Source organism: Perca fluviatilis, chromosome 2, assembly GCF_010015445.1.
Source record: "Perca fluviatilis chromosome 2, GENO_Pfluv_1.0, whole genome shotgun sequence".
In the NCBI taxonomy this organism is placed as follows: Eukaryota; Metazoa; Chordata; class Actinopteri; order Perciformes; family Percidae; genus Perca; species Perca fluviatilis.
In genome coordinates, this window is record NC_053113.1 from 12,875,456 (window position 1) to 12,894,183 (window position 18,728).

General features: G+C 41.8%; 1 protein-coding gene across 2 annotated transcripts in view; it reads right to left on the minus strand.

Annotated features, from left to right (window-relative positions):
* Window positions 1–1,131: 1,131 nt before the first annotated feature.
* The window catches only part of LOC120548705 (SPARC-related modular calcium-binding protein 1-like), a 31,375-nt gene continuing 13,778 nt past the window's right edge, over window positions 1,132–18,728 (minus strand). For both annotated transcript variants that reach the window (XM_039785128.1, XM_039785122.1), the window contains exons 5-10: window positions 17,455–17,535; window positions 15,204–15,396; window positions 11,654–11,727; window positions 9,750–9,843; window positions 7,449–7,787; window positions 1,132–1,762 (exon numbers count right to left, since the gene is read on the minus strand). In XM_039785128.1, the coding sequence (XP_039641062.1) occupies window positions 7,454–7,787; window positions 9,750–9,843; window positions 11,654–11,727; window positions 15,204–15,396; window positions 17,455–17,535 (776 nt within the window). In that variant the 3' untranslated portion in view covers window positions 1,132–1,762; window positions 7,449–7,453. The remainder of the gene's footprint in view (window positions 1,763–7,448; window positions 7,788–9,749; window positions 9,844–11,653; window positions 11,728–15,203; window positions 15,397–17,454; window positions 17,536–18,728) is intronic.

Below are 18,728 nucleotides of genomic sequence, written 5' to 3' on the forward strand. Positions count from 1 at the left end.
CTTTATTGCTATTTTTAATAAGTTGTTTTTAACTTATTCATTATGATCGCATCGTTATGGAAGTTGCAAACGTAGACGTATTGTACTTGTATAATGCCATTAAAGATCTTCTATTCTCATAGTTTGTCAGTTTAACGGGAGTCCCTGTGGTCTTTTGGTTCCCAACCTGGGGGGGTCGGGACAACTCCAAGGAGTCACAAGACAAAACTGAGAACAAGAAGGAAGGATAGACATATTTCTGCTACGCAAAATGATTTTATTCTTTCTGACTTTCATAGAGTCTTTGCTTTTTTGTGAAATACTGGAAAATTTCATCTCTTCAGTCCACATTATATTCAAATATCACCGTTAATAATAGTACCGTATAAACAGAAAATATTTAGGTGAATCATTGGTAAAAAATAAATAAATAAAAAATATCAATTCTTGGAAAAGGAATCAATAAAAACTAAAAAAAATAAATAAATACATAGGGCGTCTGGGTAGCTCACCTGTAGCAGGTGCGCATATATAAAGGTTTACTCCGCGACGCAACGGCCGCAGGTTCGATTCCGCCCTGCGGCCCTTTGCTGCATCTCGTTCCCCCTCTCTCTCCCCTTTCATGTCTTCAGCTGTCCTATATAAATAAAGGCCTAAAAAATGCCCCCCCAAAAAAACAATACATACGTAAATCTATTTCCCCCCACCACTTATAGGTATGAGGTTTGTTTGATTCTATAACTTTGTTCTTTTGGTAGCTTTTTTCTTGACGCCTGATCCCGTTGACCTCTGCAGGCTGGCCTTCAGGGACACATGAGCAGATGTTCATCTCGGGGACAGACGGACATCTTCACGGTTGTCCTCGGGGTTACATTACAGCTTTGGGACAGGAGGCCGTGTAGTTAGAGACACGGCTGGTTTCTACTGCCGTTAGGATGTCTGTTAACGCAACGTCCAAATTTACACTCACACTGATGACAGGAGCTAATGCACCATGGGAAATACTTGGCTGGTAATATGACCTGTTGTTCCTCTTTAGTTTCCTGTTTATCTGCTGATTTGTTTATTGCGAGACGGCAACGAGGGCAGCAGTTGCTGTGGCAACCTGAGGCCTTCCCATGAGGCAAAAATAACGACTTCATACGCATCCACTGATGATTACTGGCAAACAATGTTCACAGCGTCGCTGCTGCAGTCCATTTATTGAAAGAACATTTACAAACATCAGGTAATCAAAAGCTGGAAATGACTTTTATCTATCAATCAATCAATCAATCAATCAATCAATCAATCAATCAATCAATCAGAAAACAATGTAGTGTCTGAGAAAGTGCTGCAGACTGATATGTTGTACAAAGGTTGTATATAAAATTATGAATTTACCATTGATCAAAATGTGTATCTAAATATGTTACATCAATATCTTGGCAATATGTATATAAAATAAGCAAAGTATGTACAAAGCAGAGAGGGATGAAGAGAAAGAGGCAAGGATTAAGGGAAGGAGGTGAGGATTTTTGGGAAGGAAAAGTCACCAAGAGTGAGGCCCAATCCCAATCTTCACCCTAAATTCCTTATTTTGAAGTTGACAGTCGACTTGGAGTAACTATAAGAGGGTTATATCATAGATATAGTACGGTGACACCAATACAGCCAGAGGCAGCTGAAGTCCTTCTATGTTCATTTTCATTTAATGGATGAATAAAGAGAACCTTGAAAGGTGACAGTGAAGCGGTAGGAAAGGAGTGGGCCTTTGGCAGCGGGTGATTTGTCTGTTTGCTCCCTGTGGCGAGAGAGAGAGAGAGAAAGAGAGAGAGAGAGAGAGAGAGAGAGAGAGAGAGAGAGGTAAAATGAATAAGATAATAATTACATTAAAAAACAACAAGAGGGAAACTAAAGCCAAACTCCAGTCCCGTTTTTTAGTGGAGCTCAGCAGACCCGCCACTGGACCTCGCCGCTATCTCTGCCAGACACCTGTGAGTTTAACGCCATACCTCCCCCTCTACTTCGCCTATTGTATGAATCACTGATTATCAGCTGCTCCTCACCCCTCACCCTTCTCACCCTTCTTATCCGTCTCCCCCTTTTCCTTTCTATCTGCTGCCCTCAAATCCCTGCTCGCCTGGACAACTCTACCTCTACCTGCTGGATGACTGTGATGTGAAAAAAAGATGAAAAAAACAATATTTCCATTTTGATTACCATGTCGCCGAAGTTTGGGAAAATGAAATGTGAATGTTTCAGTTTGTTAAAGAGTCCTTTATTACATTTAAATCCAAAAGACTAAAAATATGTTTTGTCCTGTATTAGTTACCAATATGTAAAAACATAAAACACTGCCATCTTTTCTTCATGTCTCCACTATACCACATAGCAAACACTGTGTAATTAAGTTTTTCCATCCACATTACCATTAAAAAAAATTTTATTTAGCTGTTATAGTGATGTTTTTCTTCTTTGCTTCAATAATAAGTAATCTAACAGAGATATAAACTGTATAATTCAGACACCAAATGTGTTATTCGCATGTGAAATAGTTCCAATTGGCTATAAAAGAACAAACTTGCATTTAGTTGATGTCCCCACAGTGTTGCATAACTAACCTTCCTATTGTGAAGTTTGAAGAAGGCCTCTGCTAAATGTTAATTCCAGCTTGTTATAGGCTATAGTATTGAGCACTTGACACTTAAACAGGAAGCTGTTCCTGTTTACCTTTGCACACATGATGCTAAGCTTCCAGTTTATTTTATCAATGACTGCTGATTTCTTCTCTTCTTATTCAACTCTTGCTCAGAGGGATCTTTGTCGTCAGTCTGGTTGAACCATTGTACAGCGTTTTGTTCTCCATGTACAAAACTAAATAACATCTATTTGAAAGAGGACTTTCTACAACCTAAAAGCATCAAATAGCATTCAAACCTAGAGCAGTGCTCTCAGACATCTGGCTGGAAACAATCAAGCTTTGTGGTGGGAGATTCATAACTTTTGAACGGTGGTGTATAGTATGTCAATGGGATCTGTATAGTAAGGCACTGTAAGTTCTCTGTATGAACCAGATAGTTTGTTTTGTATATGTCAACAGAAATGTCATAAGTATTCATGTAGAAATAGACTTTGTCTGAGGCCGGTTGAATAATGGGCTAGTTACCCACACACACTCATAATAACACCCTGACTGTAACTCATAGAGCCACACACAAAAACACACACACACAAACACACACACACTCTCTCCTTTAGCTGTCGTGGCCTTCTGCGGCTGCCTGATTGGTGAGCTGGTGTCATGGCCGAGCTGTGACTGATGGCTCACTGACAAGCAGGCCATTTAACCGCTGCCCACGTTTGTTTTGATTTCATAAATGTACATAAACACTCGGACAGCGGTGGGTGTAATTTGTCTGGCTGCCCGCCCAAAAAGCTCGGTTCTCCTGGGATCAACAACCTGGACAGGAGAAAAAGACGCTTTCATCTCAGCCAGTGGACCAATGAGGAGCCACGGTAGCACATGCACGGACACACTCACACTCACACACAGACACAGACACACACAGCGATGTAGCGTGCTACCTGTCTGTCTCTAACTTTGTCCACACCCTCACACTCTGAGCTGTGCTTGCTTGCTCGCTAACCATCCAGCTACCGCCACAAATAGAATGTAAGTCATTATGTGGGAAACACTGCAGCTATTTCAATAGAATGACATGACATGAATGAACGTAACTAGACTTAATGTGAATACAACTTACATTGCATGAACTCGTCCGTGAACAGATACATTTTCATCGGCAATGGTGTTTGTTTAACAATGAAAAGGACAACTCCCGACTGATATGAGTGGAGTGTTGTTTGTGTCCAATACCCTCTCACTTTTAGCTCTGTTTTTGGTCTCCACCATCTCCTGAGGGAAACATGTCTCTTTAGCTGCTAAATGCTCCACTACGTTCATGTTATTATCTGCCCTGAAATTTAAAGGCTTGGTTTTGGGGTAATTGTAAAAGTAACTTTGCCGTAGTGATTTGTAGCTTCCACTCTACTCACAAACTGAATACAACTTTTTTTTTTTAAACTGATAGAATTTCCTCAATACTGCATTTTCACATAGCTTGAAGTAGAAAATGCTGGCATGAGCAGGTTTGCTCTGAGCCCCATGTGGGGGTGGAGTGGAGACTTTGGTTCCCCGTTGGTAGCAGCTGGTGCACCTGTTCTGAATCAGGTTATTTGGTTAATTGGCTCAGAACAGGAGGTAGTCTACACCACTTTGCTATAGATTACACCGCTCGTATCAACTCGTTTTTTTGACACTGAAAATTGGCAGATGGGGGCCACCTGCTGTTGTAATGTTTCTTGGCTTAGGTTTAGATTATATTAAGTTGTTTCCCTGCTTTGCTGCCAGATTTACCTAAGTTAGTTTTAGGCAATTAAAGTTTGGTTAAAGATGTGCAGCTATGATGTGTTTGTCAGACTAAGGATACTGTTTTTCAGGGTATTGTTATAGCTTGTACTCATACATAACAGTGGGGAAAAGTGTGGTGGAATTTCCAGAAACACCATGTTGTGGTATGATGAGACTATAGGGAAATCTTAGACAACATCAGGTCATTCATATGTCACAGGCCAGGGGACGTCTTTAATAACCAAACCTGTTCATGTATAATTATGTCCGTCTCTAGAGATTCAGGGAGTCTAGGCAGCTACCTCCTTTTGGAGGTCCGAGGGCCAGCCACATTTTAGCATACTTCCCAGAGAGAGAGACATAGGCTGAACTAGGCTTTAGCATCTGATACTTCCCAGAGAGAGAGAGACATAGGCTGAACTAGGCTTTAGCATCTGATACTTCCCAGAGAGAGAGAGAGAGGCTGAACTAGGCTTTAGCATCTGATACTTCCCAGAGAGAGAGAGAGAGGCTGAACTAGGCTTTAGCATCTGATACTTCCCCAGAGAAGAGAGAGGGCTGAACTAGGCTTTAGGCGCATCTGATACTTCCCAGAGAGAAAAGAGAGAGAGAGAGAGAGATAGGCTGAACTAGGCTTTAGCTTCTGATACTTCCCAGAGAGAGAGATGGGCTGAACTAGGCTTTAGCTTCTGATACTTCCCAGAGAGAGAAGAAAAAAAAAAGAGAGAGAGGCTGAACTAGGCTTTAGCTTCTGATACTTCACAGAGAGAGAGAGATAGACTGAACTGAGCTTTGGCTTCTGATGCCACCCAGAGAAAAGAAAGGCTGAACTAGGCTTTAGCATCTGATACTTCCCCGGAGAAAGAGAAAAGAGATAGAGCTGAGACTGAGGCTGTGGCTTCTGATACTTCCCAAAAAAAAAAAAAAAAAAAAAAAAGAGATAGGCTGAACTAGGCTTTAGCATCTGATACTTCCCAGAGAAAAAGAGATAGGCTGAACTAGGCTTTAGCTTCTGATACTTCCCAAAGAAAAAGAGAGAGAGAGAGAAAAAAAAAAAAAAAAAAAAAACTAGGCATATAGCTTCTGATACTTCCCAGAGAGAGAGATAGGCTGAACTAGGCTTTAGCATCTGTGTTTTAGGCGCCTTCAATATCTTTGTTTACCTTAAAGGTTCAGCTTAAACGTAATGTCCTCAGCATTTTTTTTTTTTTCAGAGTTTAAAGCTATAGTGCCTAGTTTCTGTCTCCTCCATGAGGAATTCTAAGTAATGACAACATGCGTTCACATGATACAAGCCTTCAGTGATCGCGCACACGCTCCCACCCCTCCTCCACACAGTTGCTTGTAACCAAGGAGGACAAGGAGGATTAAGAGGTAATTGTCTTCACTCGAGTTTCTGCACGGGAAAGTCACCGGACGCCACAATCTTCTGAACACAGCCATACTGAGAAATACAGAGAGAGTTTTGTGGAGCTGATGGTCTTAATTAGCTTTGTAGCAACTCAATTGGCAATGACTTGAATGTAACGGATGTTTATTAATGTCAAAATGGAAGAGACAGGAACTTCAGAGAGTGATTGATTTAGTCTTCATTAATGGGATACTTCACCAATTAGCATTAAGCTTTGTATCAGTAGAAACTCGGTAGTATTATCGAATGACCGTGCTTCCTTCCCTCATGTCCCCCTGAGACTAGATATCTCTGTATTGTGGGTCTGGAAAAAAGCCTCAGATGACGCAAAAATCGTCATTAAGCGTCATCAGAGGCTTTTTTGCCCAGAGTCTGTGGACTACAGCCAGCTGGTTCCGCATGTTTTCAACCCGCCCATAGGGGGTCGGACCGTCGTCTTTACCTGAAGCAAATCGAGTGTCAGCCATCTTGGAGCTAAGCTACAGCTCTCTCTCAACAATTATGTGCATTCAAACTACCGCATATGTGTACCACCGGGATACATTGGTACTGATTGGAGCATATGCAGGAAACTTTATTACAGACGGAATACTCGACACAGTACGTGAGCTTCGCCTGCTACGGAGACCAGCACCTCAGCCTGCAGTCTCGCTCTATGCCACTAGCCGGGTAAGGTGACATCCAAAGCGGTGAAACGTGGAACGAGTGCAGGAGTATGATCTAGGTGGAAAGCTAACGCTAGCCGGCCACCTGTCTCATCCATCCTGCTTGCAAGTGTCCGCTCATTAGACAACAAACTGGACTACATCCAACTTCAACGAAACTCCCAACGCGAGTTCAGAGACTGCTGTGTTTTTGTTTTTGTGGAAACATGGCTGAACAACAGTGTACCGGTCTATCCAGCTACCAGGCCTGCTAGCCCTCCTAGCAGCTGCTGCACACGGACTGGTGCAGAAATGGGGTGCTTTTATCCAACTAACTGCTAACTGCTGGTGGAGTTTGTGACTGTTAAATGCCGACCATTCTACATTACACGCAAACTCACGGCTGTGTTTATACTCAGTGTTTACATCCCACCAAGCGCTAATGCTACCAATGCGTTAGCTGAACTTTACGGAGCCTATAATGTGTGTGCACTAAATGTATGTCGTTTTCATATTATGTCGTTTTTATACATTTTAAATGTGTAACACCATTTGAGCCGGGGTGAAACGTTGTTTCGTGTATATGGCTGAAATGACAATAAAACACATTTGAGTTGACTTGACTGTCTCACTGTCTATTATGTCTGTAAACGGTAGGCGTGGCTTTGGAGTGGAGTCGTAGGGAAGCAAAGCAAGTGCATTCTGGGAGTTGTTGTATTTCATCCACATGAGCCAAAAATACATTTTCTGGTTTTTCTCGGTCTAGAAGGCACCAACTTTTAAAAAGAAATCACATTTCTACTACATAAATGACCCAATTTAATACATATTCATCTTTCCAGCGGTGAAATTTCCCTTTTAATGTTCCTGTCTAATTGATAAAAGTCTCCTGAACCTTCTTCGAAAATCGCCTTGTTTGAAAGGAAATTTAAGTGAAAAACACTGGAATGTATTTGCTTGAATATAGGGATATTTATCAAATAATGTGTCAGATTACAGCACAGTCATTTGGGACACACACCTGGCTCAGAGGCCCAGGCAGACCCTCAGCTCCTCCAGCGTCAGGCCTCGGTCTCTGTCCATGTCACAGTACTGAGCAAACTTCTTGGCGCAACGTCGCGGCTTCAGCTTCTGTCGCAGGAACTGCCGCAGAGGTCGAGCTTCGCGTTCGCTCAGCACCCCACTGGAGTCCACGTCCAGCTGACTGAAGTGCCACCGCAGCACAACCTCTGGCCCGGAGGCCTCTACAGCCTGCAGAGCAGCAGGAGAAGACACGTCCAGAGTGGAGGAGGAAGGGGTGGAGGAGGGTGGAGCGTTCAAAGATGGAGAGGGAGAGCTGGAGGGAAGGGTGTTTGAGGCCCTGGTGGGAAGAGACGGGAAAAAACCAAACATTGCCACAGCAGGAATAAACAGCATTGTGTTCATTAGACATAAATAATCAGAAAGTAACAAAGTTAACAAACGCAAAGGAAGAAAAATAATAAGAAACCTGGGCATTGTTTGTGTGTGTGTGTGTGTGTGTGTGTGTGTGTGTGCGTGCGTGTGTGTGTGTGCGTGTTCGTGCGTGCATGCATGAACAACTTCACTATCAGAAGTAGCAGTGTGACTTCATCCAATTACTATGATATTAAAGAGATGATAAAAGGAAGACTAAAACCGAAGTTACGTGTGTGTGTGTGCAGCATTGCTATGTGACATTAACGAGGCCTCTGTCATATCATAAATTTGTAATGCTGAGAGGAAGGGTAAAAAAAGAGAGGACTTGATGTAGATGAAACAGTGATGAAATGAACTGAGAGAGAAGCAGACGGAGAGAATGAGGTAAGTACTGAAAGACTAATTGGCAAAGAGAAACACAGAACAGGGAAACAGATGGAGTTGATCTTTTCTGTTCTTCCAACAGTTAATCAGGTACTTGATCAGGTCCGAGTTGTGCACTGAAGTGTAAAATTGGTTTTCATTTGGCATTCTGAGCAGCATCTTAGCACTGCAACAGACCAGAGGTAATGTATGCATCCACCGAGGTCCAAGATGAAAAACCAGTGTAATTTGGCCACTAGTTTTTGACCACTAGTGGAGTAAAGTTTAGATGACTGTTTGTACAGTTTGTCAAGTTTTACAAACATGTACATGAGTACAGGGCTGACCTGATAAATTTTTTTGCAGAATGAAGAGAGTGATGACAGTAATGTGTTATAAAATTAACAAGGTGACAATAATAGAGGAGTAGAAGACCACAAGAAGATGTCTAAGATGATCTTAAAATTCAAAACAATGACTTTAGCGATGTTTTATGGGTAGAGGCCTTAGCCATGAATGCAAAGCAGAAATATTAAATGTTAACCCAAACATGTTAACCTTTTAATGCAGAGCTTTACATACTTAGCAAGTCAGATGTATTCTCTGTGCTGCTTATGTTAATCAAAGTATGATCAGAAACTGAGCATAACCCTGTTCATATATTTCTGCTCATTGTTTTTACTTATTATCCACTTATGTTGTCAAGAAAACCCATACTGGATTTTTATTTTTAAATTGCATACAGTATGTCAAAGGTCACCCTATGCAATTAACTAGCTCTTGCATTTACTAAGCAAACAACCTGCTGCAGCACATACAGACCAATTATCACATGTAACCGTGAGGAAATGTATACGTGTCCCAGCTGCATTCAGGGCACCTTCTTGTCATTAATACTCTAATTAAAAAGCCTACGTAGACAAAGAAACGCCTGGACATAGTTTTATACTTTTGCCAATTTTGAGCTTATTCTTTCTATCAGTACTAATCATTATACATCATATGATTCAAGGGGAATCTACCCTTTATTTCTAGTGCACTGTAAAGTCACCATCATGCATTCCCTTTGTGTGAGCATACCATACTTGACTGTAAAAAAAAAAGCCCAGTGAAATAAAAGTGTTTTGCTGAATAACTTCATGGTCGACCAGGACACTTTTGGTTTTCAATGTGAAAAGTTGTGTTTAGGTGTTTTGGAGCTCCATGAAGTGAAGTTAGGTGAGTTACAGCCATTTAATGCATTGTCCTTTTTCCTTTTTTTGGTAGACAATGTGACAATAATATATTTTGGTGCTGTCTTTTTATTTTGGTCAATATCAAGGGTTAAAGACTATTTGTTGTTGTATCACTCCCTTGTTCACTCATTCATTATGCAAGTTTATATACAATCAAATCTGCCTATATAATAAACACCAATAGTTTACCCAATTTATAGTAAGTAGAGAGTGATTTTGGATTATTAATACACCACTACATCGATCACTACAGGCGCTGTGATGTGCAGTAGATAGTAAAGACTTACTGGTAGGGACTCAAACTTCCAGCATGCTCTGCTTCCAGCTGCAGAGCTCTAACCAGACTCTGTAGGAACTGCTTCTTACGAGCTCCTGGACACCCTGCGGGATCAGAACAGAGAGGACGGTAACCTTAGAGATGTTATAATAATAATAATAATTACTTTTATTTATATAGCGCCTTTCATGAAACCCAAGGACACTTTACAGAAGGACTGTGGCTAAGCTAAAGAGGTTGTAGGCTGTGGTAAACAAGTAGTGTTTCAAGAGGTTTTTTTTTATTTCCAGGGATGTAGCATTTCGGGAGGGTGTTCCAGCAGGATGGGGCTACAACACTAAAAGCTCTGTCTCCGAAGGTACGGAGTCTGGTGTGGGGAATGGAGCGCAGGCCAGCGTCTGAGGACCGCAGGTTTCTGGGTGGGTTGTATGGATGGAGGAGGTCAGAGAGGTACTGTGGGGCCAGGGCATGGAGGGATTTGTAAGTGAGAAGGAGGATTTTATATTTGGCTTTTGGACTTAATTGGGAGCCAGTGAAGATGGATGAGGGTTGGGGATGTGCTGCCACATCTTGGTGTGGGTGAGGACGCTGGCGGCATAGTTTTGGACATACTGGAGCCTGTCTAGGGTTTTGCTGGGGACCCCAGACAGGACTCCATTGCAGTAGTCCAAACGGGAGGTTATGAAAGAATGTATGAGGTTTTGTGTTAGACTTTGGCTCTTCACATGAATCTGACTCATGAGTCTACCCTGCCTTCCCTCCTGTTTCCTGTTTCCTGCTCCGTTTCTATCACCTCCCACAGGAGCGGGGACAAACAACAAAATGTTTCATATATATAAATGAAGTAAACATACAACAAAAAGATAATTTTCTAGAAAAAATGTCTAAAACATTTTACAGAATGCTTGAAACTTTTGTGATGATGTGTGAAATTGTGGAATGGTCTGTGCACAGAACTAAAGCAATGTCCAAACATAATCCAGTTCCAAAAAAGGTACAAAGCAATGCTTTTCAAAAATTATATGAAAGGAGGGCATTAATAGCTGCAATATATATGTTCGTTGGTGTGTGTGTGTGTGTGTGTTTGTGTGTGGGTGTGTGTGTAGGTGTATTTGTATGTATTTATGTCTGTTTATATGTATAGTAGACATATAGGCTATATATAATAAGATAATTGTGAATATGACGTAATTATGTGTTAAATGAAATAATTTACTGAGTTATGGAAAATGGGTAGGATTAAATAAGTGTATACTTCCTCCTACTCATTTTCAGACATGTCTATGTTGTTTTTTATTTAAATTTTTTGTGTAATGTTTTGTTTGGATTCAGAGCCGGCCTGACCCATAAGCGACCTAAGCGGCTGCTTAGGGCCCCGTGGCTACCAGAGGGCCCCCAAGAGCGCTTGAAATGTCCCACAATAGAGCTCATAACAGAGCCGGTCTATTTAAAGATAGCGTTGCTGCTAATAGGTCTCACATTAGTCTTTACATGCGTATTTGTACATCATGAGTGCTTAAACTATTTACAATACACAATTTGGTTTAGTGCCAAGTGCAGTGGCAACATGTTACAATGTGGAGTCCCCAAACCAAATCTTGCTTAGGGCCCCCAAAAGTCCAGGGCCGGCCCTGTTTGGATTATTTATTTAAGATTATTTTTGGTCTTTTTCCACCTTTATTTGACAGGACAGCTAGGTGAGAAAGGGGGAAGACATGCCAGAAATCATCACAGGTCAGATTTGAACCCTGGACCTCTGCGTTGAGGCATAAACCTCTCAGTATATGTGCGCCTGCTCTACCCACTGAGCCAACCCGGCCACTTGTTTGGATTATTTTGATATGTCTGAAATACATTTCTTCATTCATTCATTCATTCATGATAATATCATGTAACAGAGACTCTCATATTTACCAGGCAGAGGTCTTTCCCCGTACCTCCTGCGTGTCGGTGCCTCCTTGGCCCCAGGGCACTCTGGGATGTGATTCCTGCATAGAAACAGAATGAGCAACTAAACTGTCAATTAACCAACATTACAGTACACTGAAAGTACGTATAAGAAGAAGACAGGCCAATAATTTGCAGGACAACATAAAAAAAGCGATATGTGATATATATAACAAATGAAAGAGATCTCTGAAAACCGCAAATGCAACAATAAAAACCATGCTAAATGTATTTGGCTTTTTGGTTTATGTGTTTACATTTAGATACATTTAGTTGTGGAAATTGTGTTTATCTGACTGAACAAATGTATTTTTTAATTGGTCAAAATGTCTTTCTCTTTTCAAATTAAACTTTTTAATTATTACAACCAGAGATAGCGTATACAGTTGTCAGCTTGTCAGTAGGGAAACAACATTATTAGGCCTCGGGGAGTTTTCCTCACACCAGTGAACCAAAGAAAACCATCACATGAAAACATCCAACCACGCTGATAAAAGCCCTCGAGAACAGAACCGTCCAACCGCAATTTATTCAGATTTGTTCTGCGTGTTTCCTTTATGGGAAACCCACCTAGGGAACAGAGACAGTAAGTGGTGTAAAATTGGATGATCAAAATGAAATTCTTCTTTGCATCAGTGCGTAATATAAATCATATAAAATAAGGAGAGGGGAAGGGAGCGAGGGAAAATAAAGAAAATGTTCTATAGAAAATGAGTTTCTCAGACTGATTGAGAACTGTACAGTCTTGCATAAAGTACTTAAACGCAATACTGTAAAAGTACAAGTATCTTACCAGAAAATGACTTTGTTAGAAGCTAAAGTCACCTTTTAGAATATTACTTGAGTTACTTAAAGGTCCTATGACATGCTGCTCTTTAGATGCTTTTATATAGGCCTTAGTGGTCCCCTAATACTGTATCTGAAGTCTCTTTTATATAGCCCTTAGTGGTCCCCTAATTCTGTATCTGAAGTATCTTTTATATAGACCTTAGTGGTCCCCTAATACTGTATCTGAAGTCTCTTTTATATAGACCTTAGTGGTCCCCTAATACTGTATCTGAAGTCTCTTATATAGGACCTTAGTGGTCTCCTAATACTGTATCTGAAGTCTCTTTTATATAGACCTTAGTGGTCTCCCTAATACTGTATCTGAAGTCTCTTTTATATAGACCTTAGTGGTCCCCTAATACTGTATCTGAAGTATTTTTTATATAGACCTTAGTGGTCCCCTAAAACTGTATCTGAAGTCTCTTTATATAGACCTTAGTGGTCCCCTAATACTGTATCTGAAGTCTCTTTTATATAGACCTTAGTGGTCCCCTAATACTGTATCTGAAGTCTCTTTTATATAGACCTTAGTGGTCCCCTAATACTGTATCTGAAGTCTCTTTTATATAGACCTTAGTGGTCTCCTAATACTGTATCTGAAGTCTCTTTTATATAGACCTTAGTGGTCCCCTAATACTGTATCTGAAGTATTTTTTATATAGACCTTAGTGGTCCCCTAAAACTGTATCTGAAGTCTCTTTTATATAGACCTTAGTGGTCCCCTAATACTGTATCTGAAGTCTCTTTTATATAGACCTTAGTGGTCCCCTAATACTGTATCTGAAGTCTCTTTTATATAGACCTTAGTGGTCCCCTAAAACTGTATCTGAAGTCTCTTTTATATAGACCTTAGTGGTCCCCTAATACTGTATCTGAAGTCTCTTTTATATAGACCTTAGTGGTCCCCTAATACTGTATCTGAAGTCTCTTTTATATAGACCTTAGTGGTCCCCTAATACTGTATCTGAAGTCTCTTTTATATAGACCTTAGTGGTCCCCTAATACTGTATCTGAAGTCTCTTTCCTGAAATTCAGCCTTGGTGCAGAATTACAGCCACTAGAGCCAGTCCCACAATGAGCTTTCCTTAGGATGTGCCATGTCTGTGTCTGTAGCTTTAAATGCTACTGAGGAGGAGAGAGGGGGGGCAAGGTGGAGGGTGGGGGTGTGGCCTTGACCAACTGCCATGCTTCGCTCGTTTGCAACATAGACAGTAAACACAATGGACACAGTGACCCCATAGACTCTGGACGGAGACCAGTGAAGGATATTAGAAGCATTTTCCCAGTGAGCGCTAGCGTTACTGCGCAGCCTCCAACTTGAAGAAGTAGATGTGACGTCAGCAACCTGTCTGAAAGTTGGAAGTCTTCTGGTAGCTGTGCCGAGAGAAATCTCAATCATTCCCAATTTTGCAGAGACGGAGAGTGTAGGTATATGTAAGGAGATAACATAAGCACAGGCTAATTATTGCTAACTAACATGCTAGTTAACATTAGTAATTAAACTTAAACAGCTAATGTAAGTCGAAACTGCCTGCAAGCTTCTCCTGTACTATACGGTAATTCCTCTAGGATGCGACAGTAAGTCTCGTGGTTATGACACAATCGTTAGCCTATTTTTATAAAAACGTCTGCTACGGAGCCATAACGTGAGGTACAAGGTAATGGAGCCTTTTATACATTGTCGTGTTTCTTTAGAAATAAACAACGGACAAATAGAGTCTTTAAAGGCTTCAGATGTAAAGTTATTCGCTGTCAAAGTGACGTCAAAATGAATGGCAGTCAATGGGATGCTAACGGGAAGTGATGGCTTGGTAGCAACAAAATGGCGCCATAGGAGCTACGCTTTGTGGAGGCTGGCTTACCCCCTTGGTTTGCAAGCCATGATGTCTCTCTCTCTCTCTCTCTCTCTCTCATGGGCCAAATTCTCTGGGCGGGCAAAGCAGAGAAAGGGGAGGTAACCTTGCTCCTTATGAATCATAAAGGGAAGATTCCAGATCGGCCCATCTGAGCTTTCATTTTCTCAAAGGCAGAGCAGGATACCCAGGGCTCGGTTTACACCTATCGCCATTTTGTAACCACTCGGGGACCATAGGCAGGCTGGGGGAACTCATGTTAATGTTAAAAAAACTCATAAAGTTTACTTAAGTAACAAAAGTCATTTTCTGACATTAAATGTACTTAATTATTAGAAGTAAAAGTAAAAAAAAAAATCTGATTATGAACTTTATGGCCAAAGGTATGTAACGTTATCTTCATCACCACCCCATTCATCGTCTGTTACCATGGCGGCAGAGCCTGCAGCAGGTGCTTCCATGACACTATCAGTTATTATGCTTCCTCCTCTTCCTCTTTAGTTTTGGCCTCACGTCACCAACTGGAATGTAGTGTGCATTAACTTGGCAATCGAGCAGCAATGATTCGCCAAACCTGCTTTCTTCCAGTGTAACAAATTTCTTCTGGTTTTATTTTGTAGTAACAAGTAACTATAATGCTTAGGGGAAATGTAGTGGAGTAAAAGTATACATTTTATTTAGGAAATGTAGTGGAGTAGAAGTAAAAGTTTCCAGAAAAATAAATAACGAAGTTAAGTACAGATACGTGAAAGTTCTACTTGAGTACAGCAACAAAGTATTTGTACTTGGTTACATTACAAGACTGAAACTGTAGCACTAACAGACGGATTGATTACCTTGCAGAGGTGCCTGGTACCGGCCTGCCGCTGTCCACCCTGACACACCAACAGTAACCTGTATAAGCGTGACACTGCACGGGGTTATAGCGGCCGTCTGCACTGCATTCTGGGATGAAACGCTTTTCCTGCCAGGATGAACTCATCTGAGAGAGCAGCGACGCTCGCTCACGATCACACGTCTGAGCACTGTCTACAAACAGAAACACACACGATATTACTGCAGTATATTTGTAAAGAATGTTGCTGAAAATCTTAACCCAACATCTAATTCGTTTTTTTTAATTTTTTTATCCGTAAATGTAAAAAAATGACATGAATGATCGTTGCTGCGTCCTCACTGTGCGACCAATAGAGCCGGCGCGTTAGAGACCTCTGTCGGTACATGATCCGTTCTGCCTGCACGATCCGTTCTGCACATGCGCAAGATAATATTGTTTTACCGAAGATACGACCTGCACGATCTGTTCCACGCTAGCCTATGGCTAGCCTCCACCGGGAAGCTAACGTTAGTGTAGCTAACAGCTAATTCGGCTAACCGCTAGCTGACAGCTAGATTCAGTCTAAAATAACGTTAAGTCAACCTTAATGGGAGAAGCAGGCTACAGCTAAATTAATTAGTGATGCACCGAAATGAAAATTCTTGGCCGAAACCGAAAACCGAAAAAAGAGGAAACCAAGACCGAAAACCGAAACCGAAACACCGAAAGAAATTAAGCCAATTATTAGTACCATTGCATTTATGGCTATGACTGTGTACTAACTTTACTAAAATCAAGGCATTGCAATTGTATAAATTAATATTAAAGTTTAATTAAAAAAATATCTAGCAGAAATATGGCTACAATCTGATAGTCACATACAGTATACAGTAGCCTAAGAACAGAATAGCTTACCTATTGTTATTATTATTATTATTATTATTATTATTATTAATTGAGGCACTTTCTTGCAGGATTTCACTGAACATATCAGACAACGAGGGTGCATGCCCCTCATCTGGTGCAGCGAGACAAGTCTTTTTTTCTGCGCTCTGATCTCCTGCGCTGGGCGCTGCTCCGTCTCCGTCTCCACGCGGGTTCTCCGCATCCATCGCGGCCTGGATCATTTCTCGTGCGCCCTGCTTTATTTCCGCATCCAAGTAATGGTCTTCATAACGCGGATCAAGTACAGTCGCGATGAAGTGCAGAGGATCCGAATAGATCTCACTGAAACGTGTGCTGACAGACTCTAAGAGCGTACTTTTCATTGTTTTCACTCCGTGGTCCGTCTCAACCTCTTTGCTTAGGAGACGCTTTGCAGGTGGAACGGATCGGGTACTGACACACGTGCAGGTCGCGTTTTCTGTTTGCGTCATCACAACATTTTCGGCCGTATTGTTTCGGTGATAAAGGTATTTCGGCCGAAAACCAAAAATGCCCTTTTGGGCCATTTTCGGCCGAAAATTTTCGGTGGCCGAATATTCGGTGCATCCCTAAAATTAATACTTTACAGTAATAACAATAAAGACAAATATTGAGTACAAGTAAAGTAGAACTGACTTAGCTGTTATATATGTTAACATTTATTTTCAAGTTTTATTTTGAGGGTCTTTTAAAGTTATTACATGCTGTCTCAGCTAGCGGTTAGCCGAATTAGCTGTTAGCTAAACTAACGTTAGCTTGGCTGTCGACCAGAAGCGTGGAACAGATCGTGCAGTGTCGTAAATCCTCGTACAACAGCGCATGCACGAACATTTTGCGCATGTGCAGAACGGATCGCGCACGCAGAACGGCTCGTGTACCGACAACATCCACTTGAATAGGGCTAAAATTATTTAACCGTGCGGCTCTTTTAAAATTTCCGAATGTCTTTGGACCGAATGGATCAAATTCTGATAGTGAAACGAGTCATTTTATGGGGCTTGTGACGCTCAAAAAAATATGTATCCACTGATTTACAGACGTCGCTTTTGCCATGTAAGTCTATAGGAAAAAAGTCTTTTGGGCCCGAGGGCATCATGTGACGGGCTGGGAGTTGCAATTCCACCGTTTGGCAGTTATGTTCAATCTGCTTCAAAGCCAGAGTGAGTCTAACTTACACACAAATATAAGGCTAGAATATTATCAAGTATTTATTGTCTTTTCTAATAACCCCTGAAAAAAAGAATCACATTGTGTAACAGTAAAGAAAACCTGTCACTTAAGAATGGCTTCTCAAGTGAAGACGTATACCAATGTTTTGAGAAAGCAGCAGGCACACAGAGTCTTACCAGTGGGTCGTCTGTCGGAGCGCTTGCATTTGGGGTCAGAGATGAGCACGATGGTCACACAGTTCGGAGGAGCAGTCAGCTCTGGACAAGAGAATCTTACCATCAAAGAATGTTTAAAGGTATTTCTGCTTGTGGGGATGTTGTACAGAAGAGAGTGAAGGAAAGGTGAACGTCAATACCCAAAAAGTCTTTAACGTGCTGCAGTTAACTGTCCCTCGCACCTGTCCATCTGGGGCGAACATTGGGGCACCCTGGTAGCTTACCTGGTTGACCGTGCGCCCCATGTGCTAAGCCTCAATCCTTGCCGCAGCGGTCTGGGTTCGATTCCAACCCTTTGCTGCCACCTCTCTCTCCCACTTTCCTGTCTTCAGCTGCCCTACTATAAAGGCATAAAATCCCAAGAAATAATTTGTGGCGAAAATTAACAAACAAATCTTTTTGAACAATGCTTTATGGTGGTATGTTCCGGGTCAGACTGTCTCTAGTATATATCGACAACCTTTTATTTACGGGATTGTTCAGGTGCCGCCGGATGCCCCGGATGTCCCTCCGGATGTCCGTTACCTTCCTCTTTCTTTGTGTTGGCGTTCTAACCTCCGGTGGATTTCTGAGGACTATGGTTAACTGCTCCTCAGATCTCTGCAGGTTAAATCCAGACAGCTAGCTAGACTATCTGTCCAATCGGAGTTTTCTGTTGCACGACTAAAACAACTTTTGAACGTACACACGTTCCACCAAAACAACTTCCTTCCCGAGTCTATTTTGCAGAGGCACCGTTGCGCCGTCCGGCGCTTAGCGTCGCCAAAGACGATTGTGATTGGTTTAAAGAAATGCCAATAAACCAGAGCACGTTTTTCTCCCATCCCGGAATGCTGTGTGGACTAGCCAGACCCTCCTCCGCAGCGCTGTGGAGGAAGGTCTGGCAATGCGAGACTAGCCTGTCACATATCGAGTGCTCATGAATCCCCGACTTTTCCCACTCATACTGCCCGCACGCTTTTCTCACGCTACGTGCTAAGGTGGTGCAGTCGTTCAAAACATAGGAAGCGGGACAACCAATGAATGAGCTGGAACCATTGTGTCGAACGCGGACCTCAATGAGTGACTCAAATCGAGACAGCCTGGCCTCACTGAACGAGACTGAATGAACTGTTCTCTCCAACCAGGGCTGTGTCTGTCTGCTGTTGGCTGCTGAGCAGGAGAGAGGGAAATTAAACAGTAAAATTGCAGCTGGACAGTTAAACAGTGATCTGAAAGTATAAAGAGAGGAGCTG